The sequence below is a fragment of the Ambystoma mexicanum genome, chromosome 8, assembly GCF_040938575.1.
Source record: "Ambystoma mexicanum isolate Mex_15411 chromosome 8, UKY_AmexF1_1, whole genome shotgun sequence".
NCBI lineage: Eukaryota > Metazoa > Chordata > Amphibia > Caudata > Ambystomatidae > Ambystoma > Ambystoma mexicanum.
This window is the reverse complement of record NC_090929.1, coordinates 398,139,618-398,165,654: the sequence shown is the minus strand read 5'-3', so window position 1 is coordinate 398,165,654 and position 26,037 is coordinate 398,139,618. Positions and strand designations below refer to the sequence as shown.

The 26,037-nt window shown below is 46.8% G+C and overlaps 1 protein-coding gene across 5 annotated transcripts in view; it reads right to left on the bottom strand.

Annotated features, from left to right (window-relative positions):
- The window catches only part of CDK5RAP2 (CDK5 regulatory subunit associated protein 2), a 2,172,192-nt gene that overhangs the window by 1,162,692 nt on the left and 983,463 nt on the right, over positions 1 to 26,037 (bottom strand). For all 5 annotated transcript variants that reach the window (XM_069609888.1, XM_069609889.1, XM_069609892.1 and 2 more), the window contains one exon: positions 13,342 to 13,457. In XM_069609888.1, coding sequence (XP_069465989.1) covers positions 13,342 to 13,457 — 116 coding nt within the window. The remainder of the gene's footprint in view (positions 1 to 13,341; positions 13,458 to 26,037) is intronic.

Below are 26,037 nucleotides of genomic sequence, written 5' to 3'. Positions count from 1 at the left end.
TCCCCACCTTGGAGGAGGTGACGCCATTCAGCACAGGCTAGTTTCATTGCGAGTAACTCTCGCTCTATAACTGAGTAATTCCGTTGACTGATGTTCAGGGTTTTGGAGAAATAGGACACCGGGTGTTCCTTACCATGGTGTTCTTGTAGCAAGACCGCTCCTACAGCGGCTGAAGAGGCGTCAGTCTCCACGATGAAAGGACTGTGCTGATCGGGTTGTCTCAGGACAGGAGCTGAACAAAAGGTCTGTTTTAGTTGTTGAAAACTCCTCTCCGCCTGAGGAGACCATTGAAATGGAGAGGAGGATTTCTTCAGAAGAGTGGTCATAGGAAGTACCTGTAGAGAGAAATTTGGGATGAATTTTCGATAGAAGTTAGAAAGGCCAAGAAATCTCTGAATGTCCTTAACCGTCTTAGGGGATGGCCAGTCAAGGATGGAATTGACTTTTCGAGGGTCCATTGCAATGCCCTCTGAGGAAAGGATGTAACCTAAGTAGGAAATGGATTTAGCCGAAAAGACACATTTTTCAAGTTTAACAGAAAGATGGTTTTTTTGCAACCTGTGGAATACCTCCAGGACGTGGGCGACATGTTCTTCTTGTGTGCGAGAGAAAACAAGGATATCATCTAGGTAGATGAGTACTGAATGACCCAAGAGATCAGAAAAAAGTCTGTCCATGAAGCGTTGGAAAATGGAAGGGGCATTGACAAGGCCAAATGGCATTACTTGATATTCATAAAGTCCAAAGGGGGTCCTAAACGCAGTCTTCCACTCATCTCCAGAGTGAATACGAAGCAAATGATATGCGTTCCGTAAATCTAGTTTAGTAAATATTGTGGCCGACTGAACGGCGTGAATGATTTCTGAGATGAGAGGCATGGGATACCTGTCTTTTGTAGTTACCTTGTTTAGTCCCCTGTAATCGATACACGGACGCAGTTCTAGTGTGTCTTTCTTGGGAATAAAAAATAAAGAGGCACCAGCAGGAGATCTAGAAGGCCTGATCAGGTCATTGGCCAGATTCTTATCAAGGTATTCTCGCAGATATCTTCTTTCTTGGAGTGTCAAAGAAAACATACGACAAAAAGGGACCAAAGCCCCCGGATGCAGATCAATTTTGCAATCTTCAGGTCTGTGAGGAGGAAGCTCAAGAGGTATCTTCTCTGTAACTACATCAGTGTATTCATTGAGAAAGGAAGGTAAACAATGTATTGTCTTTGATTCTGTACCGTTGGTGGTTTGGATAGTAGTAAAGGTAGGTTTGGGCAGACAGTTCTTTTTACAGAAGGTGGAGTGAAAACTTAAAAGGTTACTGGTCCAATCTATAGAAGGGTTGTGTCGACGGAGCCAACCTATGCCCAGAATGAGAGGGAAGTGTGCTGCTCGGATAATGTCAAAGGATAGACGTTCAGAATGTTCCATGATGCACACAGTGAGGATCTCTGTGGAATGAGTAATCAGGCCTGAGCTTAAAGGTTCTCCATCAACACCTTCCACTTTCTGATCTTCGGTCTTGGCTACTCGGATGAGTCCGTGGCTTTCTGCCCACTGAGTGTCTATGAAATTGCCAGCGGCCCCACAATCCAGAAGAGCCTGGGTCTGAATGGAGGTCCTGCCGATAAGTAGGGTAACTGCCATCACCATAAGTCGGTCATCATTACTTCCTTCCAATGTAGTGATTGAAAGGGTCACAAAGGGACTAGGACTCATCCCTCGGTAGTGAGTCCCCAAACTTACCGAGGGTGCCCGTTTCCCGAGCGTCTCGGGGGTACATCTGGGCAGTCTCGAAGTAAATGCGTCGAAGATCCACAGTACATACACAGACTTCCTTCCCGTCTTCTTCTGCGTTCTTCCACCGTGAGAGGGGCACGAGTCGTGCCTATCTGCATAGGTTCTTCTCGCGTGGAGCGTGTCGAGGAAGGTGATGTCAGAGGGAGGGAAACAGGAGGAATAGGGATCCCCATCTTTGTCTTTCGACGCTCTGCTCGTCGTTCGGTTAATCGGAAATCAATTCGCAATGTAGCTGTGATGAGATCTGTAAAGGTGAGAGGTCTTTCTATGCGTGCTAGTTCGTCTTTGAGTTCTTCTTGCAGACCTCTTCGGAATATGGCGTATTGTGCCTGTTCTTGCCAGCTCGCCTCAGCGGCTATTTGTTTGAACAACGTGATGTAGAACATTAAGTCGGAGTTCCCTTGTCTAATGTCCAACAGGTCCTCCGAGGCCAAATACGTACTCTCAGTACGTAGGAAGGTCTGCTTCATCAATGTCTTGAAAGCTTCATAGTCTTGTAACACGGGATCTGCTCTGTTGACCAGTGGGGTAGCCCAGGCCAGAGCATTGCCTGACATGTGAGTAATCATGAATCCGACCTTAGCGTGTCCGGAAGCAAATGCATGGGAACGGAATGAAAAATGTAAGTTACAAGCATCCAAGAACTCCTTCAAATTCTTGGGCGTCCCTTCAAACTTCCCCGAGACTAAGGGCAAGGGAGGAAGATCCGAGGTAGGTGGGTCCCGTTCCGCCATCCTCTGCTGTAAGGCGGCATTAGCGCCCTTAAGATTTTGAACTTCTAAGTTCAGGCTCTGGACCGCTGCCACTAACTCCTGCACCTGTTGTGGAGTAGCCATAGGGTTTTGCGGGCGTTGCAATCTGTCAGAGAATTCTTCCTCTGCTTGTGAAGAGTCTGATCCCCTGTCCTCCCCTTCCTCCTCACCTCTGATCTTTCGATGTGAAGCAAGCTTCGGATTGTCTTGTGTGCGATTCTTTCCCTTTTTTTTTGCAGGGAAGGACGACCGTGAAAGGACGCCACAGTGACACCCAATGGGTGAACTGTGGCTACCCTCCTCAGCCGTAATACGGTGGGGAAAAAGCCGGCGGCATAAAAAACCCCAGAAAGGAATGTTTCAACTGAAGAGATGAGTGAACTCGGAATATCCGGATCAACCAGGGTAGGTCCAGTAGTAGTAAGTTTGGATCGCCACAACAATGTACAGGAAAAGGCAGGCAGTCCGTAGGCAAGCAGGAGTCGGTGCACAGGAAGAACAAAGTCACTGGGATAAGGCAAGGCAGTCCGTTACACAGAATGTGGTCGATACACGGGTAAACTCGTAGGTAAGACTGGAAGGAGGAAATGGAGGGAGGTAAGGCTGAAGTAAAGGAACACCAGACGGGAGGACGGGACAGGAGGAAGAAGGGAGCGGAAGGTAGAAGGATAAGGGTAAGGAACGGAGGCGAAGAGAAATGGTGGAAATACCAAGGGCAAGGACGGGAGGAAAGCGAGGCGAGAAAGAGAGGGCAAAAACTCTGAAGAGCGAGTACAAGGAGTACGAAAGCGCAGGCGATCAGGAAAACTGTTCGTTGCAACGCATCCGACCCCAGAAGTGAGCGGCTTATAAATGGGCGTCGGAAGCGTTAAAAAGACTAGACTCGTACTCTGCGTTTCGTTGTACGTAAAGGAACCAGTAATGGAGGACGCAGCTTCCATTTAGTCCACAGCCGCCAGGTTCCTTGAGGTATGACAGTGTGTAAGTTATCACATCATATTTGACCTCATTAAGTGACACCATGGCATGCATTTATTTATTTTTATTCAACCCCATTTCCATGCATGAATGGAGACACACGATGTGACTGCTATGTGTGTATTCTCTTATGGACTGGTTTGCATGCCATCAACTAGTGGGCGCAGGGGGTCCAGTTCCTTGTGAGTGCTCATGCACTGTGTTAGTCCACGGCGGTTGTTTCTGTGATCTGGCAGATGACCAGTAATTTGTATGCTTTCATCCTGGCACCGTTGATGTCAGCCTCATGATGATCTCACTACGCACAACAAATGGTGTAATGCAATTCAGTTGGGCCTCTGCGTCAGTGTAGTGGTGTATTGATGTATTTGACCCTCATGTGACTCCTTTGTACGCAGTAATGGGGGACTGTCCTTTCAGTTGATGGTGTTTGGTGCTGTGTATTGGCTATAGTCATTGCTAGTAGCTGTATTTTGTTGATGGGGATGCGGTCTGATTTGGTACAGTGCACATGCAGATGGCTGTGGAATGGTTGTGACACTGCTTCATTTACATGGTAGGGCTGCTTACATCTTGCATTATGTGGTCAGGTGTCAGCTCCAGTCTGGGGTGCTTTGGGGTATGAACATGCTCCATTCCCTCTGGCACTTGCAGCCAGGTGAAGTATGCATCCCCCCCCATCTCAGCCAGGTGAAGTATGCACCCCCCCATCTCAGCCAGGTGAAGTATGCACCCCCCCCCCTCTCAGCCAGGTGAAGTATGCATATCCTCCCCATCTCACCCACGTGAAGTATGCATCTCCCCCCCCCATCTCAGCCAGGTGAAGTATGCTTCTCACCCCCCCGCCCATCTCAGCCAGGTGAAGTATGCATCCCCCCCATCTCAGCCAGGTGAAGTATGCATCTCCCCCCCCATCTCAGCCAGGTGAAGCATGCATCTATACCTCAATCACCTACCCACATCACATTTCCATGGGCATAACATGCGACTCACCGAGAGGCCAGGATCTCTGCCCTGCATGTCGCTCCATGTAGCGTGGTATCGTGGAGTTCCGCACGACCATTGAATCATGGGTTGATCCGGGGAATCGGGCACAACAATGTGTGATGATCCTGTTCGAGTCACATACCATTTGCACGTTGATTGAGTGGTATAGTTTACGGTTGCGGTACGCTACCTCCATGGCATGTGGGACCACCAATTCCACATGGGTGCAGTCGATGGCGCCAATGCAACCAGGTATGCCAGCCAGTGAATGGAAACCTACTTTGGTGTTTGAGATCTCCTGGGCAGACGGTGGTAAGGAAATGTTGTTGTCTGTGTGCTTGAGGACATCAAGCACTTGGTTCAGTGTACGTGAGAATAATGGTTGTGAAATGCCATGCAAGTGCCCCACTGTGTGCTGGTAGGTGCCTGTGGCCAGGAAGTGGAGCACAGACACTACCTTCAGTAGGGGTGAGATGGCGGTGCGTGTTTCAATCAGGCTGACAATGCCGTCATGTATCATGTCCACAATGGTGGTGATGGTGCCCCGGTCCAGACGGTACAGGGTGTGGATCTGCTCAGCGATTAGGTTGAATGGACTGGCTCTGATGCGTGCGATTGTGGGCTGCCTGCGTGGTGCCACTGGCTGGGCTGGTGGGGCATGCTGGCCCTGCCTTGCCCTCCTCCTCCTCCTGCGTCTCCTCTGTGCTGCCTGTTGTTGTTGTTGTTGTAGCACTTCCACTGCAATCAGGTCCTCTAGCCCCAGCATTGCTAATAGTATGGGAATCATTGTGGAGTGTGACTGGGTGTGGGAAGGGGTGGGGTGTGCTCCTTTTGTGCTTGCCCAGCCTGTATTGCCTCCACCTGTGCTGATTGTGTGCACCTGTGGCAGTTGGGAACACTGCACATGGCCGTTTACGGGTGGTCCGCGATGGCGGTATTTGCACCATGGCGGTAAGGTACTTTACGGCCTTCACAAGGGCCTTAATTGCATGTCTGCGCGACTCGTAATGTTCCCCGGTATTTACGGCATGGGTGTTTGTGTGCCCGCGCGCTTGGCGCTTTTAGCGGCACCGTTAATTACGGTGCCGCTAATAGCACTTTATCAGGTCATAATCGGCCGGAGCGGTAAGCAATGCCGGTAATCCCTTACCGGCATCGTTTTTCACTTACCGCCAGGGTCGTAATGAGGGCCCTTGTCTCAAGGATTTTTTGTGGTACAAGCACCCTCACTGGTACTGCACCTGTTGCCATTCTGGTTCCCAACATATAGGCAACATGGGGGCGGAGCTTTTGGTGGGGGTTCTTGGCTCCTACTGTACAACAGGTTCTCCCCTGCTCATCCAGAAACATCAAGGACAACATTGACACCCTTGCTCCAGCCTTGGCCGAATTCTGCAATTATTGCTTTGCCACTGGAACCTTCCCCTCCCCCTTAAGCACTCCCTTGTCACCCCCTTCTAAAGATGCCCTCTGCCGGTCCTACCTCTACGGCTAACTATTGCCTGATCTCCATCACTCTTTTCCTGTGCAAACTCTTGGAAAGGCTGGCCATCTCCCAGCTTAATCTGTACACTGAATCTGTTGGCTGTCTTCACAACCACCAGTCTGGCTTCAGAAGTGCCAGAAGCACGGAAACGGCTCTCCTGAACACCTGTGAAGACCTGCTCTCTAATCTTGACTCCACCCTTCCTTCTGTGCTCATTCTCCTTGACTTTTCTTCTGCTTTTGATACATTCTACCATGCCATCCTGCTCAATCGCCTCTGTGATAACTTGGGTATCGCTGATCAGGCCCTGGCCTGGCTGACCTCCTTTCTCACTGACCGACCCTCTCAGGTCCATCTGGGGTCTTCCCTATCTTCTCTCTCTACTTGTACTATACTCCAGGGGTTTAACCTTTCTCCCTGGCTTTTCAACCATTACCTGGCACCTCTTGCCCACTGCATCACTACTTTCAGCTCCAACTTTCAGTGTTATGCGGATGACGCCCAGCTCTTTCAGGCTCCCCTCAGCCACCACTTCCTCTTTTCTCATAAAAGACTGTCTGGCCGCAATTCAGTAATGGTGTGCCGTCAATGAGCTCTGCCTTAATGCCAGTAAGACTGAGAACCTCCTCCTTGGAACACCAGCTCCCTCCTTTCCTCGCTCTCTGGCTGCCCACACTGGGCCCTCTTTCTGCTCCTACCTGTGAGCCTAAGTACCTTGGTAAGTTCCATGGGTGAATATCCCCGCAAAATATCACCATACAAAAATATCGCCATATTTTTGCGGCGTATTAAGGCATGGAACCTGCAAAGGACACCCCCGCAACCCCTGCATTAATTTTTAAAGGAGCGGGGGACACCCCCGCAACCACTGCTCCCAAAACTACCCCCCCCAAAAAATATCACCGATGGCTGCTCCAGGCGACCATATATACAGCGATATTTTTGGTGGGGATAATATGTAGTGATACCCCTTGGTGTCATCTTCGACTCACATCACCAACATCTCCTCAGAGGTATTCTTCCTTTCCTTGCTTTCCTCCAGAAGCTCACCGTCTCCATAGCTCTGGTTCTCTCTAAGCTGGACTACTGCAACAGCCTCTTTCTAAATCTCCGACCTCTACAACTTATCCAGAACAGGACTGCGAGACTTGTCCTTGGCCTCAAGCCTAGGGATCGTATTTCTCCAGCTCTGAAATCTCTTCACTGGCTCCCTGTGGCGGCAAGGATCAAGTTCAAGACCCTTTGCATCGTCCACAATGCTTTCTGGGACCGCACTACCTCCAACTCTCTCTTCCTAAACCTCTCCCTTCTCAAGCTCTCCGCTCATCCACTTCCAGCTCTCTGAGGGTCAAGACACTTTTCCAAGCAGTGAGTTGGGGGAAGATCTCTCTCTTCGGCTGGGGCCTCCCTCTGAACAGCATCTCTGCCCCTCTCAAACTTGAGCAGAACCATCTCTGCATCCAGAAGCAACTCAAGACCCTCCTTTTCACTTCTGCTTCCTCTCTCCTTCTGATGTTCCGACTGCTCCACGCACTGGTCACCTGGCTACCCTCTGAAATCGGGCCCATATCCAGTTGCCTTTGCACTGCCTCTGGGCTCCCGTAGCACGTATGGTCTGCATCTGCAACCCTACAGTCCCTTTTCCCTACCCTTATGAGCCAACCGCTGGCTGCACTTATTGAGATACCTGTACTTTTTCCCTTCCCTCCCGTCGGCACTTCACCCCTTACACTTCCATGCACTTGCGTGATCTGAAAGACAGAAGGCCTAGTAAGATCGTTGTTTAGTCCCCCCCCTTGTATTGCCCTCATTATCTTGTTGCACCTAGAAACACTTGTGTACAGGCACGTTATAAATGCCATATCATATCAGTCAAGGTGCGAAAGGCGATCTTCAATGGATGAACAAAGGAGCAGGCCCTGCATGGCTTCCGTTGATGTAAGACATCCACCAATGTAGGAGCAGGCGTATTTTAGTACGAGATGAAGATCCACCAGGCTCCAAGGATGCAAGGAACAGCTACGGCTGAAGAGCGGTAGACCACAAAAGAGCTGGTTGGACTAGGGACCCATTTTCAGGTTCAGAAGGCACAGCTCCTCAAGTAGGGAATCGAGACTGGTTGTTCCCAGCATTCAAGCGGTCAAAACATCCACAAGGGTTTTCTTGAGATCAGAGGAAAATGACTTCTATAGTACGTCACAGCAGTTGCACCCAGTGATTATATGTTGAATGGCTGCAGGACTTCTCCTTTTATCCAAGATTTGGACTGGGAGCTCACCCAGGTCCATCAATGGTAAGGATCTGCATCATTCAAAATGGCAGTGGCTATCCAACCACAGATAGCCACTGTCCACAACAACTGCCCAGCAACAAACATTCAGGAACCAGAATGTGTAGTGGGACGAGACAGTTCTAGCCTCCACATTCAGGCTCAGACAAAAACCGCCTCTTGCCTGGGGGAAAGCAGCAGCTTTCCCTGGGTAAGGGCTTCCCATATATGGGAATTCTAGACCTGAGGGCAGAAAGAAGGCCAACAAACAATATGGCTAACGGATTGGCAAAAACCTTGGGGCACAGCCATTTTAGAGTGCTAGCCATTCTTAGTAGGCAATTTCAGCAAATGCAACAGTGTACGAGTAAAAAGTATAACACAATGATAAAATAATATGTGCGGCCACCAGCCCATCCAGGACATATTGTAACTATAACCAAGGGTTCTAGAGGGAAAAGAGGGTTGGAGCTTCGGTGGGTGCTGAGCGAAAGGGAGCCAATATCCCCTCTGATCTACCTGCAAAGCCCAAGCGTCAGGCATGGTGCAAAACCATTCTAAGGCAAACTGGGAAATTATCCTTCCCACTGGGAACTGATGAAAGAAGTGCCCTTCACCGGGGCTTGAGAGCATCGCAGAGGAGGATATCCCACCCCTGGGAGCTGTTCTGAACCTACCCCTGGGTAAACAGCATGGCTGCTGTTTGAATGAGGCTGCTTGACCTCTTACAAGGTGGGTATATGAGATGGAGGGTCAAAATCCCCTACCCTTGCTAACATGAGCTGAGGATTTTGTAGTTGCCTTGGAGAACTGGAACCTCAGTAAGGAGTCATAGGCCTTAGCCCCAAAGAGGTTATCTGTCAGAAGTCCTAGCAATAAGCTTCACCTGCATGCCGTATGCAAAAACCGAAGCCCTCATCCAGCAGTACCTCCTCACCGCTATGACCAAAATCATCACCCACCTTATACAGTCACCTGTGTCCAGCGCAGTCTGCAATATCTGACGAGATGCCTCTCTGCCATCTTGTACTAGGGCCTGAAAGCGCTCCCTCACCTTGTCATCAGGTAGGTGTTCAGCCACTCCAAACACTGACAACCAGACAGCAAAAGAAAATGTAACCACGGCACGGATACATTTATCACTTTAAGAGCAAGAATGTCCATGGCGAAACTATTCCACCTCATGCATCCAACTTCTTGCTAACTCTGGCAGCAAAGAAGGCAATGTGGACGTTTTCAAGTTGGCAGTTGCAGCTTTTACCACCATGCTCTTTGGGGAGGTATGGGTGGAATGAAAGGCCTTGTCTCAAGGAGCCGGGCAGTGTTTCTTTGCTAAGTCTTGGTCAACTGAAGAGAAAGAGGCAGGCTTTTCACAGGCTTCCAGTACCAGAGAATCAACTGCTGGGTTGAAGGGCAGTAAAGTCTCCTTCCAAGGACTGTTATCCAGGATGTCCATAAGCGTGAACTGAACTTTCGGCCTGGATGCAGATGACAATTGTAGTATCTCCACCACTTTGACCATCAGCCGCTGGAAGAAGGTAAAATGTCTAACCCATGGCACGTATCCAGACCACAGGCCTCCTGAAAGTCGGAGGCCAGCTGCAAAACTCCTGCCACCTCACCAAAAAACACCTCTAGGAAGTCTCCAACTTCTCGAGGGCATGGGGTTCCATCCTGAAAGGGATAAGGTCACTCCCTTCAACAAAGATTTCTCCCATCTTCAATATAAATGGAGCATACTCTAGAGGAGCACCAGTGCTGATAGAGGGGCGGGGCAGACATCGCACAATTCCTGAGCACAGAGCGTGTTGGCATGAGGACGGGTCCATGCCCATAGGAACTGGGGTTGAGCCCTTAGGCGTGCCATTGCGATCCATTGCAGGATCGCTTCCGGCTTGTCCAAGCATGGTGGGTCCTTATGGTGATGCCGGAGGTTTTGTGAAGCATCTTCAACCCGAAAGCCTCCCAATCCTCAGGGGTGAAAAAATGGCAGTGAAATGGTACCTACAAGTCCCGGAAGTGGTCACTACTCTTCTTCCAAGAGGGGGAAGAGTGGTGCCGAGAGGAACTGCTCAGTGAACGCATCCTCTTGCGCTGCTGCTTCTTTCAGGCTAAGGGACTGGTCTTCTGACCTCAGCTTCACACCATGCAACCTCAAATGAGATCTCTTGTCTTCTTTGTCCTTGTGGAAAAAGGTGAAGGGCTTCACTGCCTGTTCCCGGAGATCGTCCAGATGCATCGACGGATGTGACTCTTAGTCCAGGGGGCGGGGGGCGTTTTTCTCCCCAGAACAGTATAGACAGCGCCTGTGGGGGTCGCAACTTGTCAATCCCAGTCCGCACAGGGCTTGAAGCTGAGGCTGTGTTAAAAGACATTAAAAAAAAAACATACTGGCCCTGACATGTCATGCACAGGCACATAGAAGGAACGGGCAGAGCCATGCTGTGCCCCTTGGTGGCAGAAAAGATTACAAAGATCAGTTGCATTACAGATAGAATATCAGATGAGGAATCTGTGAGAAAAAAAAAATCAATTAGAATTTGGTTTCTCAGCATTCACTTTAGGTCTCGCCCCCACAGTAGGAACAGCTGATTAGAACCGGCAAGCCGATGGGAGTCAGAGTTGAATCCAAGCCAGCCCAGAGAAGTGCTACACATGCATTAGGAACGTCTTCTTTCTATTTGCAAACAGACAGGAGGCTTAGCATTGCGATTGTTTTTTTCCTGAGGTTGAAAAGAGGCATTAGATTAACGTTTTGCTTGTGTCCAGGAAAAGCACAGGCTTCATTGAACACAAGAATTGAATTAATGTTTTTGAGTACCAATACAGCACAGATTCCAGATTTGAAGGGGTACAGAAAAGTTCGTCATTCATAAGCTGATTTAAAACAGCTTGTCTTAGTTGTATTTTGTTTATAAAAAGATTTAGGCCACAGTTCATCTAATTAGTGAGAACGTAGCATGGATGGACACAGAACATAACAGACTAGTTTGCACCTTTAATAAGCTTATACAAATAGATTTCAAAGTATACTTGATTTTGGAAGCAAATATTTTTTGTGTGATTAACAAAGTGAGAACAGGACGTTGCTTTTAACATGCCAATTAATATTATGATTTTAATGCACCTAGAGATGCAACCAGCATAAATGTTTAAAATTAATTCAAATGCTATGGTAGTTCTTAAAGCCAATGCATGTTGACGTTAGTGGAGAAATGATTAAAAATTAAGATCATAGTTGATATTAACACAGCACTGAAGTATTGTTTTGATGAACTGTAGTAATTAAGAGCACACATAGAAACGATTGAATAAACACTTAAAAATATATATAGCAATTTGTTATTCTTGTAGCCTTCAAGAATTCCACTGGCTGATCAAAAGAGTAAAATGACTATTTTCTTTTGTTATCAATAAATGTGCAACTGAAAGTGTCAACATGAAAGACTGATTACAGCACACTCCCCATTTATAAAAAGCAAAGGTTGGAGTAGATGGGAGTGCATGGCGTATTAATGGTATGGTTTGAGGTAGAAGTAGAGACAATTATCACAGACTCTTAGAATCTGCAAAATGCTGCATTTAACCCTTAAAATCGACATCTCTCAAACCACAGGCTTCAGGTAAATTGCAAAGCACTACATTTTGAAATGGAAATCCCCTGGTAAAATGTATATTTTGCTTATCTTTTCCCTGAGGGAAGTCACTTTTTTCAGGACAAAAGTCAGTAAGTCGCTGGGGTTAAGACATTATGACCTTAAGAGCTTAATACCTCTAGTTTCTCCTGGGAGAAGGTCCACGAAGACCCTTCATATTCACAACCGAATGATCCCTCAAGCCGGGAGCTTTGGGGTTTCGCCAAAGTGCACTTGTCAGCCACTACGCGTCCAGACTGGTCCCTACCACCTGACGGAACACACCTCCTCAACAGGGCGCTGAGGAAAAACAAGTAGAAATCACCTTCTTTGACACTACTACAGTCTTCAATGCTGTCAAGAGGAGATGCTTGAAAGATGTATTTCCTCCATCAAAGACACACATTGAGCCACCTGTGTGTAACAGTCATGGCTGGAGCCAAGACACTAAACCGAGAGCACAAGTGTCAGCCCCATAAAGTAGCATGCTCACAAGTTACACTCTCTAAAATGATTACCTTGAGGTACAATACTGTGCAAGAGAGGAGCCACATCACCGGAAAATAATTAAACAAACACGCAAGAAATAAACATTGTTACTATGAAGAAAATACATCCAGCCTCTGCCCCCACGGATTAAAAAAAGCATGTCGACAAAGCCAAAGGGTGGAGTCAGTGCGTGGTCCGGTGTGGCTGCCTCTGTGCGCCCTTGCTTTGTCGCAATAAACTTTATTTTTTGCTGTGATCCTGTCCCCTGCTAGTTCCAACATCATATAAATGCGGAATAAAGGGAGCAGGAATGGAAGAGCACAGACTAACAGTGTGTGCAATGGTGCACATCTTTGCAAATAAGTGCATCTGCATTTCTTCGAAATACCTTTGACATGTTGGGCTTTATTCAGAGTTTGATGGTAATTCAGTGGTCATTCCGACGAATTATCGCCAAAATTGGTTACTGTGACCACCACTTGGTCACATGGGTTTACCACAAGATTACATGCGTTGATAGGGTGATGGTAATCCCTAGCTCTGGAGTCCGTAGGACTCCATGGGGTTTTTGGTAGAATTACCGCTGGCAGTACTTCTGATGATTATTTGGCGGGATTACCTCTAGCTAATTCAGCTAATTTTTGGCTTTAAAGTGAAGGATTTACTTCCAGCACTATGCTGGAGGTAAACCATACACTTCAACATCAAACGGATTTGGCAGAGCAGTAAAAATTGCAGTAATTCTGTTAACGTCAAAAACAAGTGGGGTTATGGAATTACCACCACTTTTTCACCACTCTGCCAAACTCGTAAAGAGGCCCTTTTGTCTTTGAGTTCAAATAAATAATGCTTCAACACAAAGCTTGCCCTAAAGAGCTCATTCAAACCAAAATCAGGACGACCTTTATTTTGCAGTGCATGCCATTAAGGATCTACATTCACGTAACATGCATACCTTTTGACGAAGTTCCACCAATGACAAATTTTCAATGTCAAGATTTAAAGGATCTTTTTCACCCAGACAAATGCTGAGATAGGTTGTTTGGTCCCAGCAAAATGAATATGTGTCATCTGTAAGATAAAATAAATGTGCAGATCATATTAAGAAACATTCAGACATTTTTATAGAATACAAATAAATACTTGATTGGAAAGTCATACATCTACAATATTACATGAGTATCTACAATGAACGCATCTTGAGACCATTTTTTACTAGTTAAATTAATGAAATGATGAAAAAAATACATTGATAACTTAAGCAAACAGGTGTTTTGCCAAGATAAGCTTCCTGATGGTTTATTATTTGATTCAATCAAATATCCTGATTTTAATTCCATAACAATTAGGAAACAAACAAATAAATCATACAAATAATGGTTCAAACTATATTGAGCTTTGTTTTCTTCTAATTATCAAGTTAAAGAATAAGAATACATTGTAGTGTAGCTGCGAAAAATGTGTCTTGATAACTAGCTCCTTTCCGTGTAAGAAGTGCAATGACAGTTTTCAGATTTTCAAACGTTTCACAAACAAAACCCTAAAAAGTATTTATTGTAAACCCCAGGACAGGACCACCATTTTCAAAATATTCAACATCACAGCAGCACACAAATTGAAATATCCTGCCTAAGTTCAATACCAGCACTAAAATTAATTAAAAGTCCACCCACAGATATCAGATGGTTTCTTGCTGGTGCTACAAGAAATGTTCAATCCAACTCTTGACTTCTAATAGTAGAAGAACGCGGATCATTTGTTGAGTCAGGTAATGTTTGATACTACTTGCAATGCTTTTATTGCTCAAAAGATCCAACAATGGACACAAATGGCAGACTATTTCATTACCTAGAATTGAATAAAAGATTTTTGAAAAGCACCCAATTAAGGTCCACCCAAGATTTCAGCTGGTGCCTCCCTTTGGAATAGCCACCCTGGCCCTCTCATACGTGAACCGGACCTCCTTAAGTTCCGGAACCTGCTCAAAACACTGCTCTTATCTACCTCTTTCCCTTCCCTGCAAATCACACCACTGCCACTGTGACTGGTGGCCTGAACCTCATGAATCTTACAGGCTCGCAGGTCCTTTCTCCCAGTCAATACCAGCACCCCTCCCCCACTGCACTGCCCCACAGGCCCCTTTTGGTGGTCCTCCTCCTCCTTGGCTCTCCTCAGCAGTCCCCTCCTGGTCCCTCCCCCAGTACTTGCCCACTCCTTTGCTCCCCGTTCCATTCCCTTCTGCTGCACTTCTCTTCAGTGCACTTGCACGGCCGAATGACACAAGACCTAGTAGGACCATGACTGTATATTACTGCTTGCAATGTTTGTATTTCCCCTGTTCCCTTACCATTTAGCCTTGTGGCGCTTTGAAACTAAATTCTGTTTTATAAAGCGCCTTACAAATGCTCAATAAAATACAATTAAAATAAATATATTTATAAGACCAGATTAAACAGGCTTCTTAATGGGCAGTGCAACCCCTTAAAAAGGCAGGCAAGTTTGATATCCTACATCTTGTTAGAAACAGACGAGCCACGTATTGCAGCACTCTTAATGTCAAAAAGTAATTTGATAAGGTGAAAGGGTACTTAAAATGAAAAGCTCCAAAGCACCATTGAATAATTGAGAAACAGATTCACGTGTTACAACAATAAAGAGTGACCCAAAAGCTGTATCTAGGTTGACAATCGGTTCATTTCATTTCTTGACAAGGAGTGGAACTAGGCAGGGATGCCCACTTCCACTATTTATAGTAGGTGTCAAACTGTAGCAAGACAAACGAAGAGTCCACAGTGCCAAAACTCCAGCGTACATGTTTGGAACCTGGGACTGTTTTGGAAGCATGCTTAAATACAATATTTGTGAATATAGATCAGGAAGTCCCTCACAGAAACCATCTGACTTTACAACATAATGAATATGGCTACAATAAAAAAGAAACAAAGGAATTTGGTTAGCCTTGTCCTCCCCAACCATTTGTGGTCTTTGTCGGATTATCATATTTGAAGTAATAATACAACCAATTGCCTGCTTTTCAAATTCACTGCTACACAAATAGTTGAAAATATTAAGATTTGACAACTACTGTCGTGGGAACCATAAGGAACAAAATGTTTACTGAGAAAGCTACAAAAATCCAAATTATTTTGCGGTGTCAACATCACGATATTCATTAAATGTCACAAGACTTTTCAACCTAAGACTGTCAATAAAATATTTATTTTAAATCACTTCACCATGAATATAGCGACCACCCCTTTAATCAGTTGCCGAAAGGGGAAGAAACTGCCCCTCAGTCTGAGCCTTAGGAAGGCCCAAATGAATGGAGGACCTCAGCGAGAACTTGAGGATGTAAAAGCCTCTGTCCTGCTTACAGACCAAACTGTGATTGCTATTAGCACTTCATTTTTTTTAAAGTAAAATCATTTCTTTCGACTTAGATGGATGCCTAATTGCTTTAAAAGTATGTTTAAGATGCACAGGACTGCACCCAAAAACACCAGCCGGTCTGGGAATCACAGTTTCTACCTAAATAGCACTTAAGGTAAAAGAAAGGGTGAGAAGGTGTTAGGGAGAATTCTCTGTTTAGGCTGAATTTCCCTACCTAGTGAGTCCCCCAGCAGCTTTGCTGGATTTCTGGAGTTTATTTTTTTTCTCCTGCCAAGAGTGAGACTCTTTTACCCTCACTCTTGGACATGTTGAACTGTGTTATCTTGGTTAAACCTTGTGTTGAATGGGCTATGGGGTCTTTTACTCCATAGGGCCTCATGTATTTTTGTGATGTGGGTTACACAGCACCCTCTGTGCCGTGACCCAGGAGTGTCCTAGGGACTCCCCAACATAGACTCCATACCCTGGGACTGACTACTGTCTCCCAGGGCATGTAAAGTCACCAAAGACTTTGCTAGTCTTGAATCCTGAACAGAACCAGTACAAACCATCATATTGTGGACGTACTGGCTGGGGCAATTCGATTGCCCCAGGGTCTGTTAGTCGAGGGGGCACGTCTCCGTCCCCCCTGATCGAGTTTTGGCTGGTGGCAGTGGAAACTACTTTTTATATTCGACCGCGAATATTTCCCTATGGGATTTCCCATTGTTTTAGGCTAACACATTTAATTATTTATTTACGGTAGCCTTAAACATCCCGCCGGTTTATATATTTCTTTTTATAACTCCGGTTGGGACTTTTTGCCAAAACTTGATTCTAAAATGGCGTTGGTGTTCGCCTCTGTAACTCTGACCCAAAGTGGAGCCCTTTGTTCCACTTTTGGCGGGCTTCTCCACAGAAGCCCTCCAAAGTGGTGCCACTCTGTCTGGGGTACTTAGGAGGGGTGGAGGGGGATTTAGGCACCCTGGACTGAGTTACCTTGGTAACTCAAGTCGCACTCCGTCCTGATTGGCCCAAGTGGTGAGCCGCCCGGCTCACCACTTAGCATGTTTGAGTGACAGCTAGGCTGGGTGAATGGGGGCTTGCTGCATAAAAGCAGGGCTTTGGGGACTGGGACTTCAGAAGTCGCCACAGGACCAAGAATCCGACGAGGGAAGAGCTGAGCCGACCTGCTTCGACGACACCACCCGGTGGAGCCCTGCTGAACCGTCTCACCACTTTTTCCCGACGACCGAGGAGAACTCTTAACGGAGTGGCTCCTTCCCTTAACTGGTGGGGACAACCAGTTTTCGCCTTCTTTCCGTTCTTTGAGGTATCTCGTGGCCGCCTTGCCTGTGCCAAGCACCCCGGCAACCGGAATACCACACTTTACCCCCCTACCGCGAAAGTCGGTACCAACCCTTTAACCGGAGGACTCCGCGGCTGGTTTCTTCCCGGGCAGTGCAACGACCCTCCTCTTCTGCTCTTCAGCGAGAACTTCTTCTCCCCTGACCGACGTCGAGCCCTGCTGCCACTGCCTGGAACAACTGCCACCGCTGGAGGATCCTTTCCGCTTAAGGTACTGTGTTCCGCCTGGCTTCCCTTGCCACCGACTGTACGGGGTAGATTTAGTCCCCGGCTTTCGAACCTGGGAGTGCCTGGGACACTTTGGCTAAACTTTCTGAGCCACTCTAAAACTCTTTTTGACTCTTTGCAAGACTTGAATCTCTAACTAACAGTGTGATCTTGGGCACCTTTTCGCTCCGGCTACTCTAAGAGTGGGCCCTGCCTAGTGACTTTTGCTCACCTGTGACTTTGTGCTTCTTTAAGCCTATTGCAAGTGTTCTGGACCTTAGAGTGGTGTGTTTAACCTATTTCTGCTTTTTCTCTCCCTTTCTTGGAAACTACTAGAGTGTCATCTAACGTTAAGCACTCACCTCTGTTTTAATTAAGTGGTGTTAACCTAGAGTTGTCTAGATAGGAGAAAGGATTGAATTTACTTTCATTATAACTGTGTTGAAGTGTTTTTACCATATTCGTTGCTAGAGTGTTTTTACTTATGTGTGTTTTTAAATAAATAACAATATTCTTTTGAAACCAAGCTCTGGTCAGTGTTTGCTTGTGCTATTGTGTTTTGGTACATATTGTGTATACTTTGCATACTGCCTAACTCTTCTTGAGAGAAGTCTGACTGCTCAGCCACAGCTACCAGGTAAATCTGGGTGGTACAGACTGCTACCAAAGGGGTTTACTGCTCTACCTGTAGTCTTAAATCTTTTGCAGTGTTCCCCAAGGGAACTGCACAGGTTTCTGCCTAACACTGGTGTACAGCGGTGGGATTTGTATTGAGTATACACTTTATTGTGCTTTAGATACCTTAGTGCAACTAACCACAAAGCTTAGCACTGAAAAAGTAAAACCTCTAACATGTCAGTTATAGAAAGCTATAGTCAAGAGTCCCTTGCAGCCAAAACTGCTGATTGTTTAAGAGTGCTCTGTAAACATAAGGATCTCCTGACTAAGGGCAAGAAAATGGAGCTGATTGAAAGATTGTTAGCTAACCAAAGTCTGGGTGATGGTTCAGAGGAACCCACCACTCCAGCAACTGTAGATGACAGCGATGAAGTTAACATGGAGCAAAATGTTGATGATTCTGAGGAAGAGTCAGAAGAGGAGGGTGAGGCTGTTGTAACTGTCCCCCCTAGGCCTCTGCCTGCTCTACCTGCTGTGCCTACTGGACCTTTACCAGGTCCCACATTTAGTCCTCAGTACTTTGAACTGGAGAAAATGAAGCTAGAATTGGAGTATAAGAAACTTAATGCTCAAACTGACAAAGAACTAAGGCTAAGGGAAATGGAGCTCAAGTATGACTTAGAAATGAAGAAATTATCTGTTGAGAATGTTTCTCTCTCTGGCTCCTCTAGAAGTTCCAGTCCTAAAAGACCCCGGATGCCTAAAGAATTGGTTGGTATGTATGAGCCTAAGTTGGATGTGTTGGATTGGTTGTCTCTGTTTGAATATAATCATGGGCTCCAGAACATCACAGGAAATGACTTACTCACCTGGTTGTTCTCTAGGCTTCCCCCTGTTGCAACTGATGTGGTAATGGAGATGGGGGAGGAGGATAGGAAGGACTATGAATGTGTGAAACTAGCTTTGATAGCTAGGTTTGGGAAGACCCCTTCCCAGTATCTTAAGAGGTTTAGGAGCCTCAAAAAGCATGATGGTACCCCTTGGGCTACCTGGGTGAATGAATGTTTGAAAAACTTAGAGGGATGGATTAAGGGTTACAAGGTGAACACTTATGAAGGTATGAAGAATTTGTTTATGTTGGAGACTATTTATGATGCCTGCTCTCCTGAGCTCAGACAACACTTGGCTGATTCCAGGGAATTGGATTCCCGGAAACTAGCTAAGGCTGCTGACTTGTGGGTTGCCAACAGGGCCACTCACAAGGATTCTGGGGTAACTCAGAAGAAGGATGGGGAAAAACAGTCTAAGAAGGACTCCAAAGAGAATTCTAATACTACAAATTCCAAAGAGGGCCCCAAACAAAACTATAAGGGTAAGCCACAAGGGAAACCAAATCAGGCTAGTGTACCTTCTGGTCCCAGACCAGAAGGAGGTCAGAACAAGCCTCCATTCCAGCGAGCCTTTGGCTCATGCTTTGTTTGTAAGGCTACTGACCATGTGAAAGGAGATCCCAGATGTAAGGGTAAACCTTCAGGGGTCCAGCTTGCCTCCTTAGCCTTCGCTCCAGAAGAGGAAGTACCTATGGCAAGTGGAAACTTTCTATTACTAGCTGATGAACCCACTGGAGTCTCAGCTAGTGTTTCTTTAGTCTCTCTGGGGTTGTGGGAGCAACAGAATTTAGATGTCTATAACTCTATCCCAGATAATACTAAAGAGTATTATAAGGACAGTGTCCAGGTGAATGGTCAGGAGACTCCTGCCATTAGGGACACTGGAGCCAGCATAACTGTGGTGGATGAATCATTTTTCAAGGCAGAGGATGTTGCTAAGGCACCCAAATGCCTCACCAAGTTAGCTGGTGGGCCTGTGCAGATGTGTCCCCAGTTACCAGTTCTCATCCAATGTAATGATATGGCTGTAAAAATACCTGTCAGTGTACAATGTGAAGTGCCAGGTAGGGTTCTGTTGGGTAATGACCTCAAAGCTCTTGGAGTTGTATCTCATACCCCCAGACCTCCTAGCAAAAGGTTTCAGGAACTCACAAAACCTGCAAGGGAGAAAACCCTGAGAGGGTTATCTCAGGAGATGATGACAGAAATCACTCCTCTACCACTGGAGCAACTTACTGCAGTAACTACCAGATCAGGAGCAAAGGGGCAACCCAAGACTCCTAGGAAAAAGCCAGCAGCAAGCACTCCAGTGCTTCCAACAAGGACTTCCCCTAGGTTGTCCAAAGTTACACCTGTAACTCCCCCTCCAGCTGAGGCTGAGAGAGAGGTACAACCCTGTGTGGTTGAGCTAGACTCTGAGGAAGAGCTAGAAGGAGGCCCCAACCTTATTGGAGATTTGGACCCTGAGGACCATCCTGAGCTGCAGTCTTTACTGGCAGAAGGTGGGCCTAGCAGGGCAGCTTTTCGTAAGGGGCAAAGAGAATGTCCAACTCTGGAGGGTCTCCGCCACCAGGCAGCTTCTCAAGCTGATGGGCAAGAGCCTGGGAAGTATAGGTTGCACTGGGAAGATGGCCTCTTCTACAGTGAACCCACTGAGTCTGAACCTGGAGACTACAAACGCCTTGTAGTCCCACAAGAGAACAGACAACAGTTCTTACAACTAGCCCATGAGATACCTTTGGCTGGCCACTTGAGTTTCAAGAAGACCAAGGAAAGGCTCTCACTCTACTTTTATTGGCCAAAGATGGGGGCTGAAGTAGATAGATATTGTAAGAGCTGCCATACCTGCCAGACTTCTGGTAAGGTTGGTTCCAAGAATGTGGCACCTTTAGTGCCTCTCCCAGTTGTGGGAGTCCCATTTGAGAGGGTAGGGATTGACATTGTTGGTCCCCTTGATCCTCCAACCTCCTCAGGCAACAGGTTTATCCTTGTTGTAGTAGACCATGCTACTAGATACCCTGAGGCCATTCCTATGAGGACTATTACAGCTCCGGCTGTGGCTAAGGCCCTCCTTGGTATTTTTACCAGGGTTGGGTTTCCTAAGGAGGTAATCTCTGACAGGGGGTCAAACTTTATGTCCCACTACATGAAGGCCATGTGGAAAACCTGTGGAGTTACCTACAAGTTCTCAACCGCCTACCACCCTCAGACAAACGGGTTGGTTGAAAGGTTTAACAGAACCATGAAGAGCATGATAGGTGCTTTGGAAGAACCCCTTAAGAAAAAGTGGGACCTTCTACTGCCATGCCTTCTCTTTGCTTATAGAGAAGTCCCTCAGGAGGGAGTAGGTTATTCTCCCTTTGAGCTTCTCTATGGCCATCCAGTCAGGGGTCCATTGGCCCTGATTAAGGAGGGGTTGGAAGGTGCTCCTCCCCTCAAGCCAGTCAGAGTGACTGACTATGTGATAGGTCTCCGGAGGAGAATGTCACACATGATGGCAGAAGCAAGTGACAACTTGAAAGCTGGTCAAGCCCTGGTCAAACATTGGCACGACCAGAAGGCTAACATGGTTGAGTTTACTCAAGACCAGCTAGTTCTAGTTATGCTCCCAACAAGGCAGAGGGCCTTGCAAGACAAATGGATGGGACCCTTCAAGGTTGTGGGAAAACTTGGAGAGGTCAACTATCTGGTGGATCTGGGCAGACCCAGGGAAGCTCCTAGAGTCTTCCACACCAACCGACTAAAAGCCTACATCTCCAGACCTGATGTAGGAGCCTTGCTCCTAGCTTCAGCTGCAGAGGAGGAAGAGAGTGAATCTCTCCCTGATCTCCTCAGAGGTGTACCTTTAGATGAAAAAGTTGAAGGAGTCAATCTCTCTTCAGACCTGACACCTGAGCAACAAGAGGAGTGCAAATCTATGTTAAATCAGTTTGCCTCCCTGTTCTCACTGTCACCAGGCTTGACCCCTTGGGGCCAGCATGAGATACTCACTGGTGACTGTCTGCCAGTCAAAAGCAGAGGATACAGAATGTCAGAACATATCAGAGCCCACATCAAAGGAGAGGTCAAGAAGATGCTTGATCTCGGGGTAATAGAGCCCTCTACTAGTCCATGGTCTAGCCCAGTTGTGTTAGTACCAAAGGCAGGATCCAAAGACTTGAGATTCTGTGTGGACTATAGAGCTCTAAATGCAGTCACCAAGACTGATGCCCATCCTTTGCCCAGGACAGATGAGTTGGTGGATAAACTTGGTGCAGCCAAGTACCTCAGCACATTTGACCTGACGTCAGGCTATTGGCAAATAGCCCTGACAGACCATGCCAAGGAGAAAACTGCATTTTCAACCCCAGTTGGCTTGTACCAGTTTAAGGTCATGCCTTTTGGACTGAAAAATGCACCTGCCACATTCCAAAGGATGGTGAACCAAGTTCTGGCTGGGATGGAAGATTTCTGCATGGCATACTTGGATGACATTGCAGTCTTCAGCCACTCCTGGGAAGAACATGTGAACCACCTAGGACATGTGTTGCAGGCTCTGAAACAGGCCCATTTGACAATCAAAGCCAGTAAGTGCCAGATTGGTCAAAGTAAAGTGGTCTACCTTGGACATGAGGTAGGAGGTGGAGAAATAAGGCCTTTGCCCAGCAAGATTGAAGCTGTGCAAAATTGGACAACACCAACTACTCAAACCCAAGTGAGAGCTTTTCTAGGCCTCACTGGGTATTACAGGAATTTCATTGAGAACTATGGGACCATAGCTTCTCCACTGAATGTAATCTCCTCTCCCAAATTCCCAAAAAAGGTAAAATGGAATGAGGAGTGCAATCAGGCCTTTGAAAAACTGAAGAGAGCTCTTTGCCAGGCCCCAGTATTGAGAGCTCCTGACTACCACCAACCTTTCATTGTACAAACTGATGCTTCCAATGTAGGTATAGGTGCAGTTCTAAGCCAACTGGATGAGAAGGGTAGGGAGCACCCCATTTGCTTCATCAGTAGGAAACTGAAGGATCCTGAGACAAGGTGGGCAACTATCGAAAGAGAATGCTTTGCTATTGTGTGGGCACTGAAGAAGTTTAGGCCATACTTGTATGGTTCTACTTTTGTTATTCAGACTGACCACCAACCCTTGAGATGGTTAATGCAAATGAAAGGGGAAAATCCAAAACTATTGAGATGGTCAATCTGCCTGCAAGGGTTTGATTTCACCATTGAGCACAGGTCAGGGTGTCACCATCAAAATGCTGATGGACTCTCTAGGATGTATATCATCGACTAGAGGTATGAGGTTCATCCAGGAGTGGATTAAATCCTCCTGTCCCTTAGTCTGGGGGGGGCGAGTGTTAGGGAGAATTCTCTGTTTAGGCTGAATTTCCCTACCTAGTGAGTCCCCCAGCAGCTTTGCTGGATTTCTGGAGTTTATTTTTTTTCTCCTGCCAAGAGTGAGACTCTTTTACCCTCACTCTTGGACATGTTGAACTGTGTTATCTTGGTTAAACCTTGTGTTGAATGGGCTATGGGGTCTTTTACTCCATAGGGCCTCATGTATTTTTGTGATGTGGGTTACACAGCACCCTCTGTGCCGTGACCCAGGAGTGTCCTAGGGACTCCCCAACATAGACTCCATACCCTGGGACTGACTACTGTCTCCCAGGGCATGTAAAGTCACCAAAGACTTTGCTAGTCTTGAATCCTGAACAGAACCAGTACAAACCATCATATTGTGGACGTACTGGCTGGGGCAATTCGATTGCCCCAGGGTCTGTTAGTCGAGGGGGCACGTCTCCGTCCCCCCTGATCGAGTTTTGGCTGGTGGCAGTGGAAACTACTTTTTATATTCGACCGCGAATATTTCCCTATGGGATTTCCCATTGTTTTAGGCTAACACATTTAATTATTTATTTACGGTAGCCTTAAACATCCCGCCGGTTTATATATTTCTTTTTATAACTCCGGTTGGGACTTTTTGCCAAAACTTGATTCTAAAATGGCGTTGGTGTTCGCCTCTGTAACTCTGACCCAAAGTGGAGCCCTTTGTTCCACTTTTGGCGGGCTTCTCCACAGAAGCCCTCCAAAGTGGTGCCACTCTGTCTGGGGTACTTAGGAGGGGTGGAGGGGGATTTAGGCACCCTGGACTGAGTTACCTTGGTAACTCAAGTCGCACTCCGTCCTGATTGGCCCAAGTGGTGAGCCGCCCGGCTCACCACTTAGCATGTTTGAGTGACAGCTAGGCTGGGTGAATGGGGGCTTGCTGCATAAAAGCAGGGCTTTGGGGACTGGGACTTCAGAAGTCGCCACAGGACCAAGAATCCGACGAGGGAAGAGCTGAGCCGACCTGCTTCGACGACACCACCCGGTGGAGCCCTGCTGAACCGTCTCACCACTTTTTCCCGACGACCGAGGAGAACTCTTAACGGAGTGGCTCCTTCCCTTAACTGGTGGGGACAACCAGTTTTCGCCTTCTTTCCGTTCTTTGAGGTATCTCGTGGCCGCCTTGCCTGTGCCAAGCACCCCGGCAACCGGAATACCACACTTTACCCCCCTACCGCGAAAGTCGGTACCAACCCTTTAACCGGAGGACTCCGCGGCTGGTTTCTTCCCGGGCAGTGCAACGACCCTCCTCTTCTGCTCTTCAGCGAGAACTTCTTCTCCCCTGACCGACGTCGAGCCCTGCTGCCACTGCCTGGAACAACTGCCACCGCTGGAGGATCCTTTCCGCTTAAGGTACTGTGTTCCGCCTGGCTTCCCTTGCCACCGACTGTACGGGGTAGATTTAGTCCCCGGCTTTCGAACCTGGGAGTGCCTGGGACACTTTGGCTAAACTTTCTGAGCCACTCTAAAACTCTTTTTGACTCTTTGCAAGACTTGAATCTCTAACTAACAGTGTGATCTTGGGCACCTTTTCGCTCCGGCTACTCTAAGAGTGGGCCCTGCCTAGTGACTTTTGCTCACCTGTGACTTTGTGCTTCTTTAAGCCTATTGCAAGTGTTCTGGACCTTAGAGTGGTGTGTTTAACCTATTTCTGCTTTTTCTCTCCCTTTCTTGGAAACTACTAGAGTGTCATCTAACGTTAAGCACTCACCTCTGTTTTAATTAAGTGGTGTTAACCTAGAGTTGTCTAGATAGGAGAAAGGATTGAATTTACTTTCATTATAACTGTGTTGAAGTGTTTTTACCATATTCGTTGCTAGAGTGTTTTTACTTATGTGTGTTTTTAAATAAATAACAATATTCTTTTGAAACCAAGCTCTGGTCAGTGTTTGCTTGTGCTATTGTGTTTTGGTACATATTGTGTATACTTTGCATACTGCCTAACTCTTCTTGAGAGAAGTCTGACTGCTCAGCCACAGCTACCAGGTAAATCTGGGTGGTACAGACTGCTACCAAAGGGGTTTACTGCTCTACCTGTAGTCTTAAATCTTTTGCAGTGTTCCCCAAGGGAACTGCACAGGTTTCTGCCTAACAGAAGGGTACCTTTATACTACAATCCTTAAGGGAGGTAGTAGTGCAAACAAAAAAGAACAGTGGAGATAGTCCCCCTGCAGTGCTAGTCTTGAGGACTGCACAGCGTCCGAAACCAAATGAAATGAGTTAGGGAAGCTGTAAAGGACCTCACTCACTGAAAACATTCAGTGCAACAAATCAGTCAACAGAACATATGTTTGGGGCTCCTTTGAATTAGGGGGTAAAGCTGCAAAGAAAACCTTTCCCAACAACCGCTATGCCATTTGGGTTACAAGGAACTTTGAAGAACCTTCGATAGGAGGACTACAATGATCCCAAGACCATACCAATCCTTTACTGGGACTTATACAGATGATTTGTGGTGCATAGTTGTTCATGGGAACATGTGTGCCATCTGTCACTGTTGGGCATAGCCATAGGACGCACTGAGTTGACTGCCAACCCAATAAAATGCTATTTCACATAATCCACTGTAAAAAAGCTCTGATCTTTGCAGGGGTGTTAGCTTGATGCCCAGGCCGACAAGGTAGCTGTAGTTCAAGAAGTACTATACTGTACGACCAAGAAACCAGGGTCCTTCCTTGGCCCTGCTGGATACGGAAAAAGTTACTTACCTGTAATTGTTGTTCTCCAGCATGGGTCTGGCATGGATTCACATGCTCATGAATATTCCCCGTCGTCAGGCTGGGAATCCTCAGTAAAGAAAAAATCAGTATCAGTTACGTTTCTGATCTGTC